The 21,317-nt window shown below is 37.8% G+C and overlaps 1 protein-coding gene across 1 annotated transcript in view; it reads left to right on the top strand.

Moving 5' to 3' along the window:
• LOC122789724 (amine oxidase [flavin-containing]-like) overlaps nucleotides 1–21,317 on the top strand; it is a 1,342,089-nt gene that overhangs the window by 688,259 nt on the left and 632,513 nt on the right. Inside the window, exon 8 of the mRNA XM_044057159.1 lies at nucleotides 20,131–20,290. Within this exon, the coding sequence (XP_043913094.1) occupies nucleotides 20,131–20,290 (160 nt within the window). The remainder of the gene's footprint in view (nucleotides 1–20,130; nucleotides 20,291–21,317) is intronic.

Here is a 21,317-nt window from a genome sequence, read left to right as displayed (position 1 = left end):
ATTAATCACTTAATCACTTAAAAAAGTGAAGCTGACAGGATATAAACTTTACTAGAATGTGATGAACTGAAAAAAGTTAAGTATCCAAGCAGTTGTTATCCACAGCTTCAAACTTCAGGCTGTTAAAACTCAATTTATTGAAAACAACATCTATATCTATGTCCATATATATATACATATATATATATATATATATATATATATATATATATATATATATATATATATATGTATATCCAGGACTACCAGGACAACCGGGACCACAGACAATCCAGCTACCAGGAGCAGCAGCACCTTCACAGAGACCATTTTCTTCAGGAAGACCAATATCAATAGCACAGACATCAACCACCACACCAATACCAAAGCCAGCACCAGTACCAGAACAAGAAAGATGACCAGCACCAGAGCCCCAGAGCTTGTCCCTCTTACCAGGTTCCCCCATACCATAGCCACAGTGAGGAATACTACTACAACCCACCTAAATTCCAGAAAGCAGAGGATGAATTCCAGAGGTCTCATACTCTAACCATGAACTCCCAGGGAGACAGGAGAACCAAACAGTGGACAGGGGTGAGGGAAATACAATACCTGAGCAATCCCGACTGGAACCCTGACTACAACCCGGGTCCCAGGCTCAGACGGAGGAACCAGCCACAATAACAGGTACAATAAAAACAATAACAGGTGCCACAATAACCAGTGCTCCACTTATCTGGAACCACTCTGTTAAAGCACTGACTGAAGAGGAAAAAAGTGTGTTGTCCAAAGAACTTACTTTTGTACCAAGCTGCAGGAGTGAGGTTGCTCAGGTTGTGGTAGACGTTAAATGTTTGTGAGGAAGCTCAACTTAAGGGTACAGTTTCATGGCAAAAGTAATGACATTGAAAATAAGCCTATTGATGAAACTATAAAAAGGCCTAGCAGCTATTGTCCACCACTACATCAAACACTAGCTGCTTTTGAAGTAAACTGTGAGATGGATATCAGGAAACTGCTTAAAAACCTCCTAAGAAAAAACTTTATAACTTAACACAGGCCGAAAGAAAAGCATTGCTTGAGCTAGGCAATGATAAATCCAGGCGTGTAATGAAGGCAGACAAGGGAGGAGGTATACTTGTGACTGATGCCACTAGCTACAACCAAAAGATAAGAGAACATGCTGGAGGATAACAATTTTTTATTTATTTATTTAGTTACATTTTTTGAACGGGAATGTCCGACTGGACGTAGGTCCATTTTCAGTGGAGGCCCGGTGAGAAAAGCTCCACATTTAAAATATACAGACAGTAGTTGCATTGGACTTACATAGCGATTTTATGAGTTATTTACCATGGATGACATATAAAGAGCATATGATTTATGGAACACTAATCTCACCACATTATGGGAAGAAAAACTTATCATTGAAAATCTTTGTAATTATTTATGGAGCCCATGCCCAGGTTACCTTACTTTTTTGGAATACCAAACTCACACAAGAACAGAGAAGAGCCACCTTACAAACCAGTGGTAGCAAGTGGAGGTTCCCTTACTGAAGCCACAGCCATTTACCTTGATTACTTGCTGAAACCTCTAGCAGAAAAGAATAAGTCATACATAAGATATTCAATGGATTTTTTGAGGAAAATAAAAAAACATTACAGTGGAAGCTGACAGTATTTTATTAACTATTGATGTGGAATCCTTGTACACAGTGCTTCCTCAAAATTACTGCATAACAGCAACTATGGAGTCTTTTAAGAAACTTAATCGGGGTACACAGGCAAAACTGCAAAAGTTAAGCAAGCTCATTAATCTTGTACTGGACTTCAATTTCTTTACTTTCAATGGCAAACACTACAAAGAAAAAACTGGTATAGCAATGGGGGCTGCCATGGCTCCCAGCACAGCTAACATAGCCCTGGGCAAATGGGAGGAGGACTTTGTGTTAAACAACACAGACTACATGCAGCATATCACATGCTATTTAGGTTTTATTGATGACATCTTTATTGTGTGGGAAGGTGACACCTTGCAGCTTGGAGATTTTATCACTTACCTCAATCAAGCAACCCCCTTCCTGAAGTTTACCTCTTCTCATAACTCTACTTCAACCACTTTCTTAGATATGCAGATTTCCAAGGACACCAATAATAACAGAATCACCACTGATCTATTCAGAAAGCCAACAAGGGTTAACTTCTTACTCCACAGTAAAAGTCTAAATTCTACAAAAAACAAGTATAATGTAGTGAAGTCCCAAGGCTATAGATTAGATAGAAGTACCACAGAGATGGAACCATTTTTGAGAAACCTGAACAACTTAGAGAATGATTTTCTAGTGAGAGGCTATGAAAGTCAGATGTTAAAATCATCCTGGAACCCATTATAGAACGGAAGCACATTCACTCAACATCCCTAGTAGAAAAATGTTAAGTAATTCTACATAGAATAACAAATGTAAAAATAGCTGCATCCTGACATACACTTTGGATTATCACAGTATCAAAAATATTATTGAAGAAAATTGGTACATTGTCACAGGAAACCCTTTTCTGATTAACATTTTAGGTGAAGCCCCATCATTTGTTTATAGGAAGGCTAGGACCATTAGAAGTTTTGTTGAATTTAAACCTAGACCATATGAGAAAAGCAACAAAAGATGTGAAACTAATTGTATATTTATACAGCAAGGTGATAGATGTTCTTCATTCCACATTGCTGCAGTCCTAACCATTGGGGTAGTCCGCTGTCCCAGTCGGCCCGAATACCAAAGTATATGGCTGACGTCGGTCAAGGCGCATTAGACTGACGTCAGGACGTCAGGGTACTAATGCGCATGACCGACGTCATATCCTCAGTCTTTTTTGCCGCATGGTCCGATGCAGAAGCAGTTTTGCGAGTGCAGGTTGGCGTTCTGAAATTTTCTGAAGTCGGAGTTTCAGACCGAATCAAAGTTGGCTAAGTACCCCGTTGGGGAATATTTTGGTTTTTCTTGCCTCAGTATTTAACCGGATGTCAGAAAAAGTGAATAACTGTATTTCTTGTGGGAAACAGATACCTCATAGGGATTACCATACCTTGTGTATACCTTGTTTAGGGCCTGAGCACGACGTTGTTGGATGCCGCTCTTGTGCTAGATTTAACAAACGCACTATTAAGAGAAGGTTAGACTGTGCCAGGTTAGTTTTGGGAAGCGTTGTAATTATAAAATGCCGCCGGATGCTCCGCCCGCTTCGTCCAAAAAGCGCAAGGACAAAGCAGCAAAGCCTAGAGTGGAAGAACCGGCAGTCCCGGACGTCGGTTCTTTAGAAGGCTCAGTGGAGCCGGAGATTTTGCCAGGAGTTTCTTTGGAGTCTCAGGGAGAGACTCTACTGTTACAGGATGTGTCCTCTCAGGAGGTAGGCCAGGCTGAAGGGGCTTCTCAGGTGACTGTTCTTCCCTCTCTTCCTAAGGTGGTTAGAGCCTCCCCTTCTGTTTCCAAGGCTTCTTTGAGAGGCAGGCCAGGTTTAACTTCAGTGGGGGTTTCTCCTAGCTCTTCAGGATCTTTGCCTAAGAAACATATGCTTAAAATGGCAGAGGATTTGATTACTATGATTAGAGGTTCTATGCCCCCTCCTGATAAGAGGCCTAGGGTGGAGCCTGAGTTTGAGAGTTTTGAGCAGTGTTCGGAGGCTTCTGAGTCTTCGGCTGAAGACTTGCAGGAGTATCCTCCTTATTCTGATTCTGATGTGGATGATTCTACTCCTTCAGCTTCTCCTCCTGAGGATTTTTCATTTTCAGAGACTCTGCATTCCATGAGGGAGCATTTCAAATGGGAAGGTCAAGATTTCTCTGATTCCAGGAAGAGGCATAGGGAATTCTTGTTTTTACCCCAGCATAGGCCTTTAGCTATACCTCCTGTTCTGAATGTGGTGGAAGATGTTTTTGCAGAGGCTTCCCTGAACCCTGATTCTTTGCCTCCTGCCCCAGTTAAACCGGATAGGTACTATAGGGTGCCTGAAGCTCATAAGTATCTTTTTAAGAGTCCTAGGGCAGACCCGGAAACTGTTTCTCAGGGGCCTAAAGGTGTTAAGGCTTCTGTTGTTAAAAATCCTGTTCCTCCTGATAAAGAGGCAAGGGCTTTGGATAGATGGGGAAAGAAAGTGTATACTTCTTCCACTTTAGCCATGAGGGCGTTGAATTGCCAGTTTCACATGTTAAAATATCAAAATTATCTCCTTTCACAATTGAAGTCTAAGGTGGATGCTCTGGCGGAAGGTATTGAGTGTAAAGAGTTGCAGGATTTAGTTCATGTGTCTGAACAGGTGGGTAAGCATTCATTGCAATGTGGTTTTGATGCTGTGCAGGCCTCTTCGAGGGTGGCTGCCACTGGTTCTGTTCTTCGTAGGCACGCCTGGTTGAGGGATCAGAATTTAGCTGAGCATGTTAAGACAAGGATTTTGGATGCTCCTTTACAGTCTGACGTGTTGTTTGGTTCGCCGGTGGAAGCAGTTTTAAAGAAAATGGAGGACAAGGCTAAGTCTATGCAAACTGTTAAAGATTTTTTGCAGGTGCAGCCTCCGAAGTTTAGTAGAAATTGGCCTACTAAGGGATGGACATATCCTGCTTATGATTCCCAGTCTAGGGGTAGGTCTAGACGTGGTAGGGGCAGAGCTCAAGGTTCTTTTAGGCCTAGAACAGGGAGTTCACCTGCTCAGACTTCTGGTGAGGGCAGGGGTCAGTCCTTTCATAAACAGACCCAATGACCTGCCTTTTCAGCTGCCAGTACATTCTCGTCTGGCAGCACCTTTGGGAGGAAGGCTGGCTCTTTTCAAAGAAAATTGGGACTTAATTACCCAAGACAGATGGGTTTTGGATATCATTCACCACGGTTACAGGTTTTATTTCCATACCTTGCCTCCTTTCAAAGGCATGCCAGACATTCCTCCTCTACAAAGAAAAGAGGCTCACAAGCAAATTTCTCTGTTACTCCAAATAGGGGCCATTCAGCCAGTCCCTGTGCCAGAAAGGGGCCTAGGATTTTATTCTCGCCTGTTCCTAGTACCAAAGAAGGGGGACACGTGGAGACCAATTTTGGATTTATCTATCCTCAACACTTATCTGGACATTCCCAAGTTCAAAATGTTGACGTTACAACAGCTTTTACCTCTGCTGGGCAAAGATCACTGGATGGTAACTTTAGATCTCAAGGAGGCTTACCTTCATGTGCCTATCAGACTAAGTTGCAGGAAGTATCTGCGTTTTCGAGCTGGAAATTCCCATTATCAGTTCTCTGCATTGCCCTTTGGCTTATCTACTGCGCCCAGAGTATTCACAAAGGTTCTGGCTCCAGTGATAGCTTACTTCAGGCTAAAAGGAATTCAAATCTATCCTTACTTGGACGACTGCCTGATTCTGGCTCAAGAAAAGGAAGACCTTTTACAGCATTTGGAATATGTGATAGCAGTGCTAAGATGCCTAGGGTATTCTGTGAACGAAATAAAGTCCAGTCTAGTACCCTCTCAAGACATGTGCTTTCTGGGTGTGAGACTGAATACAGCAGCCCAGATGGCCTTTTAACCCCGGACAAACAAAAGAATCTTTCCATTTACTTCCATCAACTATCTCTTCAGTCCGGGCTGACTGCAAGGACAGTCCTTCAAGCCTTAGGGTTCATGGCATCTTGTATTCTGGTGCTTCCCAATGCCAAACTGCATATGAGGAAGCTGCAATGGTATCTCAAAATGTATGGACACAGCACTGCCAGGATTTGGACACTGTCATTCAAATAATACCTTGCATTCAACAGGAATTTTTGTGGTGGGCTCAGGAATGTCACCTAAACAAGGGACTCTCTGTGACCCGGCCAGAGGCGAGTCAGATTTTAACGACAGATGCCTCAGACATTGCTTGGGGAGCTCATCTAAATGGAAAGTGGATACAAGACAAGTGGCCTGCCAGACTACAGCATCTACATATCAACATGAAGGAGATGTTAGCAGTCCAGTTTGCATTAATGGCTTTCAAGGAGTTACTTCTTCCAGGGCAGGTGTTGATTCTAACAGACAACACAACTGTCATGTGGTACATCAACAAACAAGGGGGAACACATTCTTACCCGTTGTGCAGGCAAGCAGTGATTTTATGGGAGACTGCGCTCAGCTTGCAACTAACTCTTCAGGCAAGGTTTCTGCCGGGAGCACAGAACTCCTTAGCAGATGTGTTAAGCAGACAAATCATGGATCCCCACGAGTGGAAACTGGATCTTCATGTATTTCGGAAATTGACAGTGTCATGGGGAACTCCAGACATAGATCTGTTCGCTTCTCCACTAAACCACCAGCTGCCAAAGTTTTGCACAAAGAGGTTTCATCACACAGCTTGGAAAGTGGATGCTCTTTCTTTCAGTTGGAAAAATCTTCATGTGTATGCCTTTCCACCTCTGCCTCTTCTCCCAAAGGTGCTCCTAAAGGTCAGACAAGACAAGCCAAGGATGATTTTAATAGCTCCAGATTGGCCTCGCAACACTGGTACCCATTACTGAGGAGTCTGGTAAGGAAGCCTCCATGGCCTTTACCTTTGATTCCACACCTGTTGTCTCAGAGGGACGGTCACCTGCTCAATGTCAAGCTTCACTCTCTTCATCTAACAGCCTGGCATATTCTGTTTTGAAACACAGCAGGTCTCAACTTCCTCAACAAGTTTTAAATGTGATTATGGAAGCCAGAAGACCTAGTACAAGGAAAGTGTACGCAGAAAAATGGAAGAGATTTTTATTTTGGAGTGCAGCAAAGAATTTGGAGATTTCTGAGCCTAATTTGAGTGTGGCTCTTCAATATCTTACTGAGTTATTGGACAAAGGTTTGTCCTTCTCTTCCATTAAGATTCATGCTGCAGCAATTTCAGCTCACTATGATTGTGACCCTCCATTGTTTTCGCATCCTTTGTTCAAGCAATTTCTTAGAGGGGCAAAGAATATAAGACCCCCACGTAGAGCTCCTACTCCTGCTTGGGATCTCAATTTTGTGTTGGAGAAACTTACTCTACAACCTTTTGAGCCTGCGGCTACTGCTGAATTGAAATACTTGTCATGGAAGACTGCTTTTCTGCAAGAAGGGTTTCTGAATTGCAGGCCCTTATGGCGGTAGAGCCTTTTTTGATTTTCCATAAGGATAGGGTATCATTACGTACTAATCCTTCTTTTATGCCTAAGGTGGTTTCTAGTGTGGCTTTAAACCATACTTTTCTTTTGCCTACTTTCTATGCAGATCCCCAAAATAAGGGGAAAAGATTTTGCACACTTTAGATGTACACAGGCAGTTGCGTTATTATTTAAGCAGGACTAAGGATTTTAGGCAGTCTCAGCAGTTGTTTGTTTCTTTTGCTTTGAGTTCTCAGGGCAAGCCTGTGTCAAAACAAACTATTTCTAAGTGGATTGGGTTTTGCATTGCTTTTTGTTATTCCCATCATGGCAAGGAGATTCCAGCTGGGATTAGGCCTCATTCCACTAGGGCTACTGCCACTTCAACAGCATTTCTAAGGGGTGGCAACTAAGGATATTTTGGAGGCAGCTACTTGGAGTTCAGTGCATACTTTCTCTAAGCATTACCACCTTCCTCTCTACTCTAAATCTAGGGCTGGTTTTGCCACAGCTATTTTGCAAGGCATGTTGACAGCTCCTGCTTCCTTATGATTTGCCAGCCTCCCTTACCTCTGCTTTGGGATTCTACCCAATGGTTAGGACTGCAGCAATGTGGAATGAAGAACATAGTACAGTTTTGTGCCTACCATAAATGTAGATGTTCGAGGATCCACATTGCTGCAGTCCAATTTACCCTCCCTCCTTCCACTCTGTGTTTAGGGGTGGTTGTGTGGGTGAGGTTATACTCTTGTAATTTTGTATATATTGTACATATTTTTGGTGCAGGAGTGTTTGGTGTTTTTGGTTTTGGCCTTGTCTTTTTAGGGTCTTCTGACATCTGGGGCAAGAAAAGACTGAGGATATGACGTCGGTCATGCGCATTAGTACCCTGACGTCCTGACGTCAGTCTAATGCGCCTTGACCGACGTCAGCCATATACTTTGGTATTCGGGCCGACTGGGACAGCGGACTACCCCAATGGTTAGGACTGCAGCAATGTGGATCCTCGAACATCTACATTTATGGTAGGCACAAAACTGTACTTTTTTATTGCCCTTATTTAAAGAAACTCATTAAAACCAGTGCAGGGGGTGACTGTAACACTACAAAAGTAATTTACAGGGCACAGTGCAATGAATGTGATGCATTCTATGTGGGCAAGACTGTAAATACACTAAAACGTAGGATTTCATCTGTCAGAAATCCGCTTTGGATGTAAAAATAATTCACTAGCCAAACACCTTTCTCTTCATAAAAGACACACAGGTTTTAAGTTCCGGATCCTGGATCACATAGACATGGGTGATCTTGAAGGAGACATCCCAAATATTGTAGAGAAACATGAACTCGTGGCAATTAAAGCTGAACTCTTTTAGGAAGCCTTGACTAAACTACTACTGTTCAATTAAAAGTGCACTGGAACTTAGAAAATTGCCACATAGTTTACATGACTAAGTGTATTTTATTTTATTTTATTCTACCAGTTGGTTTTAAATACCATTTTAAATCAGTTGTATTTTAAGTGTATATTTTGTTTCCATCATCATAAATACATTTTTTCTTATTTTTATTTATTTATTTTTTTTTTCTGGTTCTCTTTTTTTCCACTTTATTCAAAATGATGTGTCATAACAATACTAATTATACAATTATATATATTTGTATAGATTGTTTTTAGGGTTCTTGTACACAGACCTGAAGAAGAAGTCTAGAAGGACGAAAGCAATCTTTGTTAACAATAGGTTATGAAAATCGAAATTGATTTTTACATGCAAAATGTATATGTATATATTTATATATATTTTTTGATTGCCAAATTAACTAAGGTTGGTATATTTCCAGCCATGCAGTATATTGTCTTGGATAAAATCACAGACTTAATAATCTACTTAATAATCTGGTTAAATAAGAGATACCACATCATGATAAATTTTATTTAAAGTACATAAGGGTTATATTATTATGACAGCTACTAAATAGGGCAGGACCAGCTTGAATGTCACACTGATGGGGGAAGGGATGTGAATTTAACATGTGTACCAGTAACACTTTGTTTTACAGCACAATAAACCACTCCCATGCCTGATAAAAAGTATATATATATATATATATATATATATATATATATATATATATATATATTTAGAAAGCTTGTGAGGAAATTATTACTCTAATTTTGTTTTTCTTGGATCGCTTGTCTGTGTACTTAATAAAGGATTTTCGACTGGAAACAGACTTTCCTGCCTTACTTGGATTACTTTCAAATACTTAGTAATGCTGTATAATTATATATTTTCTATTATTATTTTTTGTTTTGTTTTGACTTAAGACGAGTTTAAGTTTGCTACTTCTACTACTATTGTCTGATCTGATTAATATACAGTGATTTACTCAAAATATATGGACTGAAAATCTTCCACACAGAGAAGTGCGCATGTGCCAATGCAAATATGTTCATATCTGTTTGTATATAAATGCATACATGCTTAATATGTGTATATATATATATATATATATATATATATATATATATATGGATCCCCTTCAAAATCCTGAAAGCTCAAAATCCTGAATCTCAAAATCCCGAACTCAAAATCCTGAAAGCTCAAAATCCTGAAAACACAAAATCCTGAAACTCAAAATCCTGAAAACACAAAATAGACATACTGACGTCATTGTGGCTTTACTATTGTTAGCCCCGTGGTGTTAGGTCATGCGTTGGGTTCAGGTAAGTGTGCGGTTGGTTTTATGTTAGGGTTAGGGGCGGTTTAAGTGAGTTAGGGTTAGGGCGCAGGTTAGGCATGTATGCAATAGTGACAAAAATTAGGGTTAGGGGCGGTGTAAGTGAGTTAGGGTTAGGGCGCGGGTCAGGTGAGTGTGCGATAGTGACGGACCTTAGGGGTTAGGGTTAGGGTTAAGGTCAGTCGGTAGATATTAGTGTCTTTGTATTGGCATATTAGCATTATTTGTGTTTTCAGGATTTTGAGTTTCAGGATTTTGTGTTTTCAGGATTTTGAGCTTTCAGGATTTTGAGTTCGGGATTTTGAGATTCAGGATTTTGAGCTTTCAGGATTTTGAAGGGGATCCATATATATATATATATTAGAAAGCTTATTTCAAACAAGAAACGACACTTAGAGGCTTGAGAGTTTATATGGACCCTGGTGTTGGACATTGCTTTTACAAGTAATTGGCAGAGTGATTCCAGAGTTATATATATAATTGGGGGGTGTGGAGTTGCAGTCCCCCACTTCAAGGATGTGGGAGTGTAGCCCCATCTAGGTGGGGTTTTAGATACTGTGGTGTGTTTTGATGTTATGTTGGGCAAGTGTTTACTTGCCCTGGGAATACCTACGTGATTCAGGATTTTCAGTTTCAAGATTCTCTTCTTGATATTCTGGTCTTCAGTATTGTGTGATTACGGTATTTAGAAGCAGATCCACACACACATTGGTAGGTACTAGGGTATAGGTCCAAGGGCCTACGTAAGCCTAGTCAACAAGGTTCCCTGGCTTACGCCACCCAAGAAAGTTTATATAGCTACAGATATGAATATATAGATGTGTATATATATATATATGTATATATATATATATATATATATATATATATATATATATATATATGTATGTATGTATGGGTCTACTTGTCTACTTCTAAATTTCGAAGTTTCAAAACTTTGAATTTCTCATGGTCAAGATCAGTAGGGCATGAATCCTTACAGTGCACAGAATCAGGGGTCTTTTTATCAGAGGGGGAGAGGGTGAGGAGAGGGAGATGGAGATTTTAAAGATGGAATTTCATTATGAAGGAATTGACAATGTGATTAGTGATGCTAGTGAAAACTTAGGACTGGTTCTAGTTATAAATGAGAAACATGATTTTACAATTTATAATTATAGCAGTGTGGAAGTTACTTGTGAATGGGCTAACCTTCTAGAGAAGGGACTTAATTCTGTGCCCAGTAAGGGGGTAATGTGATTCAGTCTATAATTCAGCTTAAATCATACACAAGGAAATTGATTTTTTTTTTGTTTAAAGACAAGACCGAAAGATGAGTCTATGACTTGGTAAGGCCCAACACTTTTATACCAGTCTCTCATCTGGTGGTTAGTTTATATGAAAAAGTATGTGAGGGGCAAATACGTGATGTTTTACAAAATAAACCTGAGCACACTGTTCCATTAAATCTAACCAGTGAAGAAACAAGATTATTGAATGACAAAGTATCCAAGAAGAGCATAAGGGTTATGAAACCAGATAAGGGTGGGGGTTTGGTTGTAATGGATGGGGTTGACTATATTGATATGATGTTTGGTATATTGTTTGCTGACACATATGATGAGGTTTCAAGAAATGAACTGAACATTGCTTACAGAAACGTGAAATTATGTCTTGACCAAATGATTATTAACAAAGAACTTACTTCTGAGGAATATAAATATTTATTAGTGGACCACCCAACGATCTCGACTGTGTTCGGGATCCTAAAAATACATAAAAATATCAACCCCCTTCACCCAATTGTTGATGCCTCAGGGTTTATTACTTTTGCTATTGCAAGATATGTGGACTTTCACCTCAAGAACATTCTTATGGGTTATGATTATATTTTTAAAGATTCATGGGACTTTTTATCTAAAGTGATGACTGAACATTATTCAGATGACTTGGTAATGGTTAGCATAGATGTGTGTGACCTGTTCTTCGTAATTCCACAAGATGAAGGGTTGGAAATGTTTTTGTTGTTTTTTTAATTTTTATGTCAAAAAACTTTTTTCTGCTAGCAAGGCTAGTACTCTAAGAAGTTTAATTGAATTGGTTCTAGAGAACAATTTTTTGATCTTTGAAAATCTAATATATAAACAAGTTAAAGGGGTAGCAACTGGGGGCAGGATGTGCCCCCATTTTTGCGAGTATTGTTTTGGCCCAACGGGGAAAAGCCTGTGTTTTTTCAGCAGGTTTTGAAGGTGATCAGATTATGTATGGAAGGTTTTTGGATGACATAGTGATTTTTTTTTGGAAGGGTAGTGAATTACGGTTAATGGAATTTTTTGAATATATAAGTAACAGCACTGGATTTTTAAAATTTACTATGGGTTTTGACCATGAGAAGGTCAATTACCTTGATGTGAAAATTTATAAGGATAGAATAAATAAGAAGTTTGGGTCCACTTTATACCATAAGCTACATATTCAAATACCCTGTTACATTACAGTAGCTGTCATTCACAGCACCAAAAGAAGGCTTTAGTGAAGGGCCAATGTGTTCACTTAGCAAGGATGGTTTCAAAAAATCATTTGTTCCTTGACCAATGTAACATCTTGAAAGAGATGTTTAGTAAAAGAGGTTATCCAGATCTATTTGTTAACAGAATCATTAGTGAAGTGAAGAGAAAAAGAGATGGTTGAATTTATGCACTCATATTAGGTACATTTGGGGAGCAAATACTAGGAAAAGTATTAATGATGGTTGGAACAAGTCATGCATTATACCATTTAATCAAGATTTTTATTCTGTTTGTAGTATAATTAGAAGGAATTGAGATATTTTCAAAGTTGACCCAGAATATTTACAGGTTGTTGGAAAGAAATCAAATACTGTTTATAAGAAAGAAAGTAGTTTTAAACGGCTGCTCGAAAGGGTAGGGAGAAAAAACAAAAATGGAAAAATGTCCAAGTGTGCGGCTTGTGCCCAATACAATAATATTATGGTGTGCAACAGTGTGCAAATTGAGGGTCACACTGATATCAAGATTCCTAGTAGATTTTGTTGTTCTTCTAAAGGGGTGGTATACGTTGCTAAGTGCCAGTCATGTGATTGTTTTTATATAGGAAAAACAATAAGAGCTTTAAAGGACTGGATTTATAAACACTTGTATGACATTAAAAAATGGATGTTAAAAATGGTTTGTTTAAGCACATTTTAGAAATAAGGACCATGCTTTTAAATTTTGTATTATTGATCTGTGTGATTTAGGTTTCGGGGGGGGGGGGCTGAATCAGATTAGAGTATTTAGAATTACAATGGATTTTATGAACTAATGCTACAGTCCTCCCTGCTTTGAATTAACATGTTTCTTTGAGCAGTGTTTTGAGACAGAAAGTCAACTACATGCTGTAATTTTTAATTTTGTGATATTGTGAAATATTTATTATGTATAAAATATTTCTGTGTTAACATTTTGCTTGCTAGAGTCAGTATAGTACTGTGTACCAGCATTGTAAAGGTTAATTTCACCTTGGTAGGAAGTTTAATTAAGTGTATTATATGACTGATTAGTTAGGTTTTATGGGATTTTAGTTTAATATTTAAGCTTATTTTGTGATTTATACTGTTATTCTGATGAAGTCCACTATACCGGATAGAAAGCGCTCAAGGATTTAATAAAATTGGATGTCGAGCCACTGAGGCCTGCTTCATTTGTTCTTAGTTGAACTTTTTTCCTGTTGGATTTCTTTATGGTCGAGATCATAAGACTGAAGTTTTGAAACTTTGAAAGATAAAAAAAATAAAAACAAAAACATTTTTTTTTTTCATTTTTGTAGGGGCAAGCCCCCCTTCACCCCCACATCCCCTGCTAATTAAATATACCAACTCTGCGATCACACTTCAGTGTGGAAAATGGTAAATATACTGTTCCATGCTGTACAGTGATCTTCATTTATACAATTCGAAGTTTCAAGACTCCGATCTTATGCTCTCAACCATAAGAAATTTGAAGTTTTGAAACTTTGAAATTTAAAAGTAGACCCATATACACACACACATACACACACACACACACATATATATATATATATATATATATATATATATAAAATACACAAATGTATCTCTACACGCATACAGATTTGTGTATCATATTTGTATACAGCGCATACACATTTCTGTTTACGGATTTGTTTTACTTACACCTTTTTGATTCCATTATACGTACATATTTGCTTTTACACATTTTTTTTTTGCATTTAGCTGCATTTAATAAATATTTCTCTAGCATTTTTTGCAAATAATTTAAATTAAGATGAAAAAATAAAACGTTAACATACTGTACAATTATGGCCTTCTAAAGAGTTCTACAGCATGTAGAACTCTGGCATCCCTGCCCTAACCTGGCCTTTCCATTTGGCCAGTTAGTCAGGTCTGTGACTCTGCAGATCATCATATCAGCACTGACACTTAAGCCCAAACCCAAGTGACTCTTGTCAGAGATGATAGGCACTCACCCAATTCTTGACAGATGTTGTTCTTCTTTTAAGTGCTGGCCACTGCTCTTTCAGTTTTCTTCAGGTACGACTCCTTCAAGAGTCAGACAATGATCTTTGTCTACTCATCAGACAGCTTGGAGCTTGGCCTCATTCCTTCGTGGGTGCTGCCATCATTGGAAGAGCAAAAACCAAAGTGAAGACTGTAACTGCAGGGCTTTAGTTCAGAGGGTGGGGACCACATCCTCTTAAGTGTGAAATTATAACTAAATGCAACTGCCATGTAGGAACATATGGCATGGAAGTGCTGTCATTTGTATATTTGGTTTACCAAACTGCATTGTCATATAGATATGGAGAATACTTTTAGAGATGGTGTTATGGCAAATGAAAGTCACGGATGAATTCATTGCCTTATTTGCTTATTGTGAAATTGCTTGTGCACAGTAATGTTTTCTCCTTTATTCACACAGTTTATATTAAGGCTGTGCATTACTCGGATATGGATGCTTACTTTTTGAAGTAGTGCAGCAGGTACAAATTATATTATATTTTTCACTTAAATTTATAAATAATATAATATTTAAAGGTGGTGTTAGTTTGCCTTAATCAGCACAACTGAGTGGTTTGAGATAAAAAGGTGTGTCACAGTATACAGGACGGCATGGATTAGGTGTCAAGATTCTTCAACCTAAATGCTATTGACTCCATTATGTGCATAGGAGTACTTGAGCTATATTAGGCAGTTTCACATGTTCCTGAGGTAATCATGGTTCAGCACAGCTCATCTATGGCTACCCACTGAATATTTAAATGACTGTGATGTCATCAGCACTTGCATACTACTGTGACTCATAGTGAAAAGCACTACTTAGCTGAATTTGTATACAGAAAATGTCAGTAAGCCTGATTTTATGTCATTAGGACTAATACTACCATATTTAGATGTGATCAGTTGAGTTAGATGGCGAGTGTTTTGAGAAAAGTTGATATTTTTTCAAGTATAAAAATAGCGATATATTTCTAAATTATTTGCAAATTGTGCATATTTGATATATAGATCATTTAATACCAGGAGAAGTGTATTTTTCATTGATGTCACAGTTAGATGCAGTTCATTCATACTAATGTTAATGACGAGTGTCATTCATAAGTAATACTTCATGACATTAATGGTGAAACTGTATGAGGATGGACTGTTGACAGCAATGGGAATGACAAATGTTTGCAATAGCGTTTTTCATTTGTAGATTTTTCTGTGCAGGATATTAGTACGTGATGTTAAGTGAGTGAAGTCTGATTTACTGCAGTTACTTTAATGTAATGCAGTGTCAGGAAAAATGTTGCTGTACTGTAAGACAAGATTTGTGACCGTCACTCATGAAAGAAAATTCCTGGCATTATAAATACTGAAAGTGTTAGGAGAATGATTTTACATCTGTTGCCAACAGTATATGATGGCAGTGTAATGATAAGTGTTTGCAATACTATTTAGCATTTGCAGATGAATACTACAGAATTTTAACAGAGTGAAGTTTGATTTGCAGTATGTATATGAATGTGGGTGTTGTCAGGTCTTGCTCTACTCTGGACGTGTGCTACTGAAAGAGTTTTAAAATGATTTATCAGTGATAAATGCAAGCATGTTTTCATCATGTTTTTGTATGGCTGTTGAGTGGATTTCATTTTAAGTTGAGTGCTGACATGTTACTTTTGCATGTTATTTTATGTGAATGCATGATGCATGATGCAGTGCAGGAATACAGACAGGAAATGAACAATTTTTTCACCACAAAGAGAACTGCATCCTCATGGCAGCCCTTAGAACATTTGGGAAACACATTTTTAGAAAATAAGGACCCAAGCAAAGCTGACAGAGCAAAGGCCTGGAACCAAATAGTTATGAATATAAATGCTGTTGTTAGAAGAAACCACATATTGATGCACTGACAGTGCAATCAAAGGGACGATGATATGGTAGGACATGCCAGCAAAAACAAGGTGGAATACAATTACCCGCAGCAGTACTAGAATGGGTTTCATACACTTATTCCTTCAACACCTGTACCTTAATAGAGAACGCTAAATTATTTCTAGTATGTCGTAGATAAAACTAGAGAAACATTAAAATTTACAAAAATGTGATAGGTTTCCCATTCCTGTGCAAGGTATGAATTCATAGTAAATGCAAGTTTAGAGATTGTAACGCACATGATTTTACAAATCCAGTTAGTCATCTGCTGGATTAACACTACCATTTCAGATGATTCAATACGTGCATACCTAACTAGAGTCCCTAAGCAAAATATATTCAGCAAAACACTAAAAATAAAAAAAACTGTTCATTACATTATGACACGGTGGTGGTGCTGCGGTAGCGTTGTCGCCTCACAGTTAGACGTTGCCCGTTCGATTCTCAGTTAAAGCGTCTACTGTGTGACGACATGCGTGAATGGGTGTTCCTTCGTTGAAGGTTGTGTGTTAGGCCCGGCAAGCCAGCATGTAAAGCTCTACTGCCAATCATTAGCGGACCGGAGTTCCGCTGTGGCGACCCCTAACCGGGAAAAGCCGAAAGACACACACACACACATTATGACACTTGTATGTTTCAGACTTTCCCAGTGGATATTGTTACTGGCTTTATTAAAGGAATTAAAACTATGATGTAAGATTTTACATGGAATGATGGTAAATAGAGAGTGTCAGAGGATAAATTAATAGTTTCAAAGGAGGTTGGAGGTTTTAGTATCCCTGATCCAGAGTTATATTATAAGGCTGAACCATGAAAATTAATATATCTATTGCATGTTTCTGACTACAGTGCCAAGTGGAGAAATTAATGGGGTTAACTACAGCTATGAGAATCACTTTGACATATATCCTGTTAGATGTTTGGACATAAGCAGAAATTTCTTAAGTTATGAACAAGCTATGGTAATGTTATGTAATATAATAAAGGAAAATTTTAGACATTGGTTGGCTTTTTAGTGCCTATTGAAGATAATGAATTGAGTGCCCTGGGTGACCCATATTAAAAGACTTCTACTATATGTCACATTACCTCCCCCAATAAATCATTTCTATCTTTAGGAGCATCCACTCCATCTAAATTTCCTTTTCTCTATGTAATCACATAGAACCTTGCTTTTACTATATAACTTTAGACCCCTGTTCAAGGACCACTGCATTCCTTTCACTATACTATACTATCTTAATCTCACCTAACCTCAGCTTAGTAGATCTTATTTTACAAACCTCATCTCTCAAAAATAATGCATTTCTTTCCAGAAGGTGATCATTTCCACTGCAGTGTGATATGCTCTTTTTTTCTTTTTGAAAAATTGAATTTATTTTAATAACAAAGAACACAGAGAGTAAAATAAAACTAATTATTTATGTACTCCCACAGCTGTGTAATATATTAATATAATTCCCAGTTAACAGCAGTTAATATTTTTCAAGCAAATCTTTAAGTTTTAGCCATGACTTAATGGAATGAGTAATATTAGAAGTTTTCATCCTAACCATATGTAACTCATTATTGCATTTGTAACACATTTGCAACACTAAAAAATTCAGATAAATAGGGAGTAGTTTTACTCTTCCAGTTCTTGGTTATTATTGTCCTAGCTCTTTGCTAAAATAGACCAAAGAAAAGACACTTTAGTCCTTAGAATTAATTCAGGAATTAGAGCATTAAATAAAATCAATGACTGAAATATTACATCTGTCCTACCACAATGCTTGAATAAAAATAATTTCTTTCCAAAATAAGTGAAGATTACCTCACATTTATATATATATATATATATATATATATATATATATATATCAATAACTATATGGTGTGTGTGTTTATATGATATATATATATATATATATATATATATATATATATATGGGTCCCCTTCAAAACAGCTAAAACCCATAACATCTAATTTCATAACATTGAGATCAGAACATCTAAAACCCATAACATGAAATTTCATAACATCTAACAGTACAAATCACATGAAAATAACATCCCCTCCACTTATAACGACACCAAACTACCAAACACACTTTTTACTATGTTTCTGCAAAGGGGGGCTTGATACAGTAGGGTTAGGAAATTAACTTTTCCCCACTAAAGTGCAATCTTGGAGTTGGTATATTTAATTTACAGGGGGTGTGGGAGGCTGAGCCCCCCACATGGGGGGGGGGGGTGCAGGGGAGGCCTGCCATTTAAGTAAGCCTTTTGTGAGTCCAAAGGATAATATTTACTTCACCACTTGTATTTATTTCTGTAAAGTTCTTGATCCCATTTGCATAGCACTTCATAAATCCTCTTATTTTAACAATTTATGCTGTTAGTTTTTTATAATGCATTAAGATATTATTTTTAAAATAATGTTGAAAACAGTATTATAACAAAAAAACTTAAAAACAAAAATAATAAAATCAGCCAGGACGCCACTAACAGAACTGTAAATTGGCCACAAACAGAACTGTAAATTGGTTTATTCAAAAAGAAAACTAAGCGCTTTCTTCTTTAAACTTAAAAAGGCTTCATCGCAGTGAATTCTGGCGAAACCTAATGTATTACATACACACAACCCACCAGTGGGAGGCACAGTGACGTAATTAATTGGTTAATCATGTTAAATCAGATTAAATCTCTGCACTCCATAACCACAGGAAAAACAGGAAAAAATATGTACAAACCCAAACAGCAAGCAGGACAGTTCATTACGATGTTAAACATGTTGCAATATAGAAAAGTATAAAAATGTAGTTGATATATATATATATATATATATATATATATATATATATATATATATATCTTTTTCTTTTTTTTTTTTTGGGATAGGCTTGTAAAGGCCCCAGGGCCATTAGTTTAGTACACACCTATGAACAACAGTTATTACTTCCTTACCTGCACTACTCAGATGTCAAATATTAATGCAGTTGTGTTTGCCATTATGTAAGTTTAAGATTAATTATTTCATTACTTTGCATGTTGCATGGTTTTGGAATTATTAATGCAAATCTGAACAAGCAATACTTTATGCCTAGAGACATCAGTAGGATGTAACTGCAGAAGCACGTGGAGGCGTCACCTGACTATAATGAGTTAAATCACATTTCTCTTAAATTGAAGTTAAACCACATTTTCTTGGGGTAATGTAGACTTTCCTCCATATATAGCTGCAAACAACATTTTGCAGAGCAGTAAGTAAGGGAAGCCATACAGTTTTGGTCTAATCCATAGCTATGAGTGAGGAAAACCAGAAGGCCACACTTAGGCACAGAAAGAGTGAAAGTTTTGACAGCTCCTACACATTTCTATTCAGGAATGTATCATACATTGCACATAAAGATAATAATGTGATGTCATTTAAATGTGTAAATGATGCATAACATATAATAGTATGATGTCATCTAAATGTGCAAAGTCCACACTTCTAGGCTGAGACATAATTCTTTATCCAAAATCCCAGCACATTGATTAGAGGGTGACACTCAGGTCTGCGGATTTAGTGGATTTATCTCATTTTGTGTGTTTCATCATTACATTTCACACATCAAAAATTGCCTGTTCCTATCTGAGTCCCACTTATAAATTCATTTCAGAACTGAGTTACAATTTCCTCCATCACTGTGTTACAGCAAGTATCAGGGGCCAACAACATGACTATGGTTTATACAGTAAGCAGTTTTAGCCTGCTATTGTCAGGAAGAGATAAACATGAACTTGGATACATTATGTATGTTCTGCATCATCATTGCCTGTCTCACTGTTTTTTGTATTCCCCGTTTATGTTGTTTTACAGTGCGCTTATGTTATATGTGCTGTGCCTCCAGCTCTCACCCTGAATATGCACTATGACCCCCCACTGCCACCCATACGTAACCAGCTTATCCATCGTGTACCGATGGGGTCAATCATCAAGTGTATGATGTACTACAAGCATGCCTTCTGGAGAGAGAAAGGTACTTGCATATTACTAAATTTAAGTATATAATTCATAGAGTCTTTAGTTTTCAATAAGATCTAACTTGGGTTTATTATGACATGATGTGAAAAAAGAGCAAATTAGTAAGTCATGAGCATTAATAATGTATATGACAAGCAGCACCTGACAGGTGTGACTGTTCTGTAGTGACTTGAGAGATAATTTGTCTATTAAGCTCTAAATTTAACATTCATTCTCAGGTGATTCCATATTAATTTTGGACATTAAGTGATGCTGTCCCAGATCCTTCATAAATCCTTGAGATCTAATTACATATAGCGAGTGATACAGTCCCAGATCCTTCACATTTCCTTGAGATCTAATTTTAAGTAGTGGAACTTTTAACTATAAACCTCCACATGGTACAAAGAACAAATGATGCAATCACATTTGACTGACAGTGTTGTGATCCAGAATCAGTGTGTTCAGAGGTCAGATGGTAGAATCTGTAATTGTATAATAGCATTTAAAATGATGTAATGCAATGACTGGCAATTTATGTAAGATGCTAGAATCTCAGTGTAGATAAAATCAAAGATCTAAAAATTAACACCAAAAATACAAACTTAAAGCGACCAGGAAAAACTCATGGGGGCTTACCTTCCTCCAACATGTACCACATCATCCATTCTCACAGGACTTAAGTTGGTCCCAAATTTCATATATTCCCTTCTCAAAGGGTTTACATTTGTTTTATTTATTTTGTTTACAGTGTATGGCACTGATCCAACTGGACACGTTTCAGGCTCAGCCCTGCTGAGAACTGGTACAAAATGAAGACAACAAATTGAGAAGTAGCCCAGTGACACAGTGAAATACACCCCCCCCCCCCTGCAGCTGACAGTCAGCTACCGCTTGCTTTTGTCTTCATTTGTCCGGTCTACCAGACCTGGCTTAGCCACCCCCAGAATCAACCCAACCATAGTCTGGGGCTGGTGAGTTAATCAAGAACACTAGTGCAGCTTTGTGCTCCACACTTGGGAGTGTCTCCCTCACAACAGCCT

Source organism: Protopterus annectens, chromosome 15.part0 (genome assembly GCF_019279795.1).
Source record: "Protopterus annectens isolate FY-2018-M chromosome 15.part0, PAN1.0, whole genome shotgun sequence".
NCBI lineage: Eukaryota > Metazoa > Chordata > Ceratodontiformes > Protopteridae > Protopterus > Protopterus annectens.
Note: the sequence above shows the minus strand (reverse complement) of the source record. Positions and strands in the feature narration are given on the sequence as shown.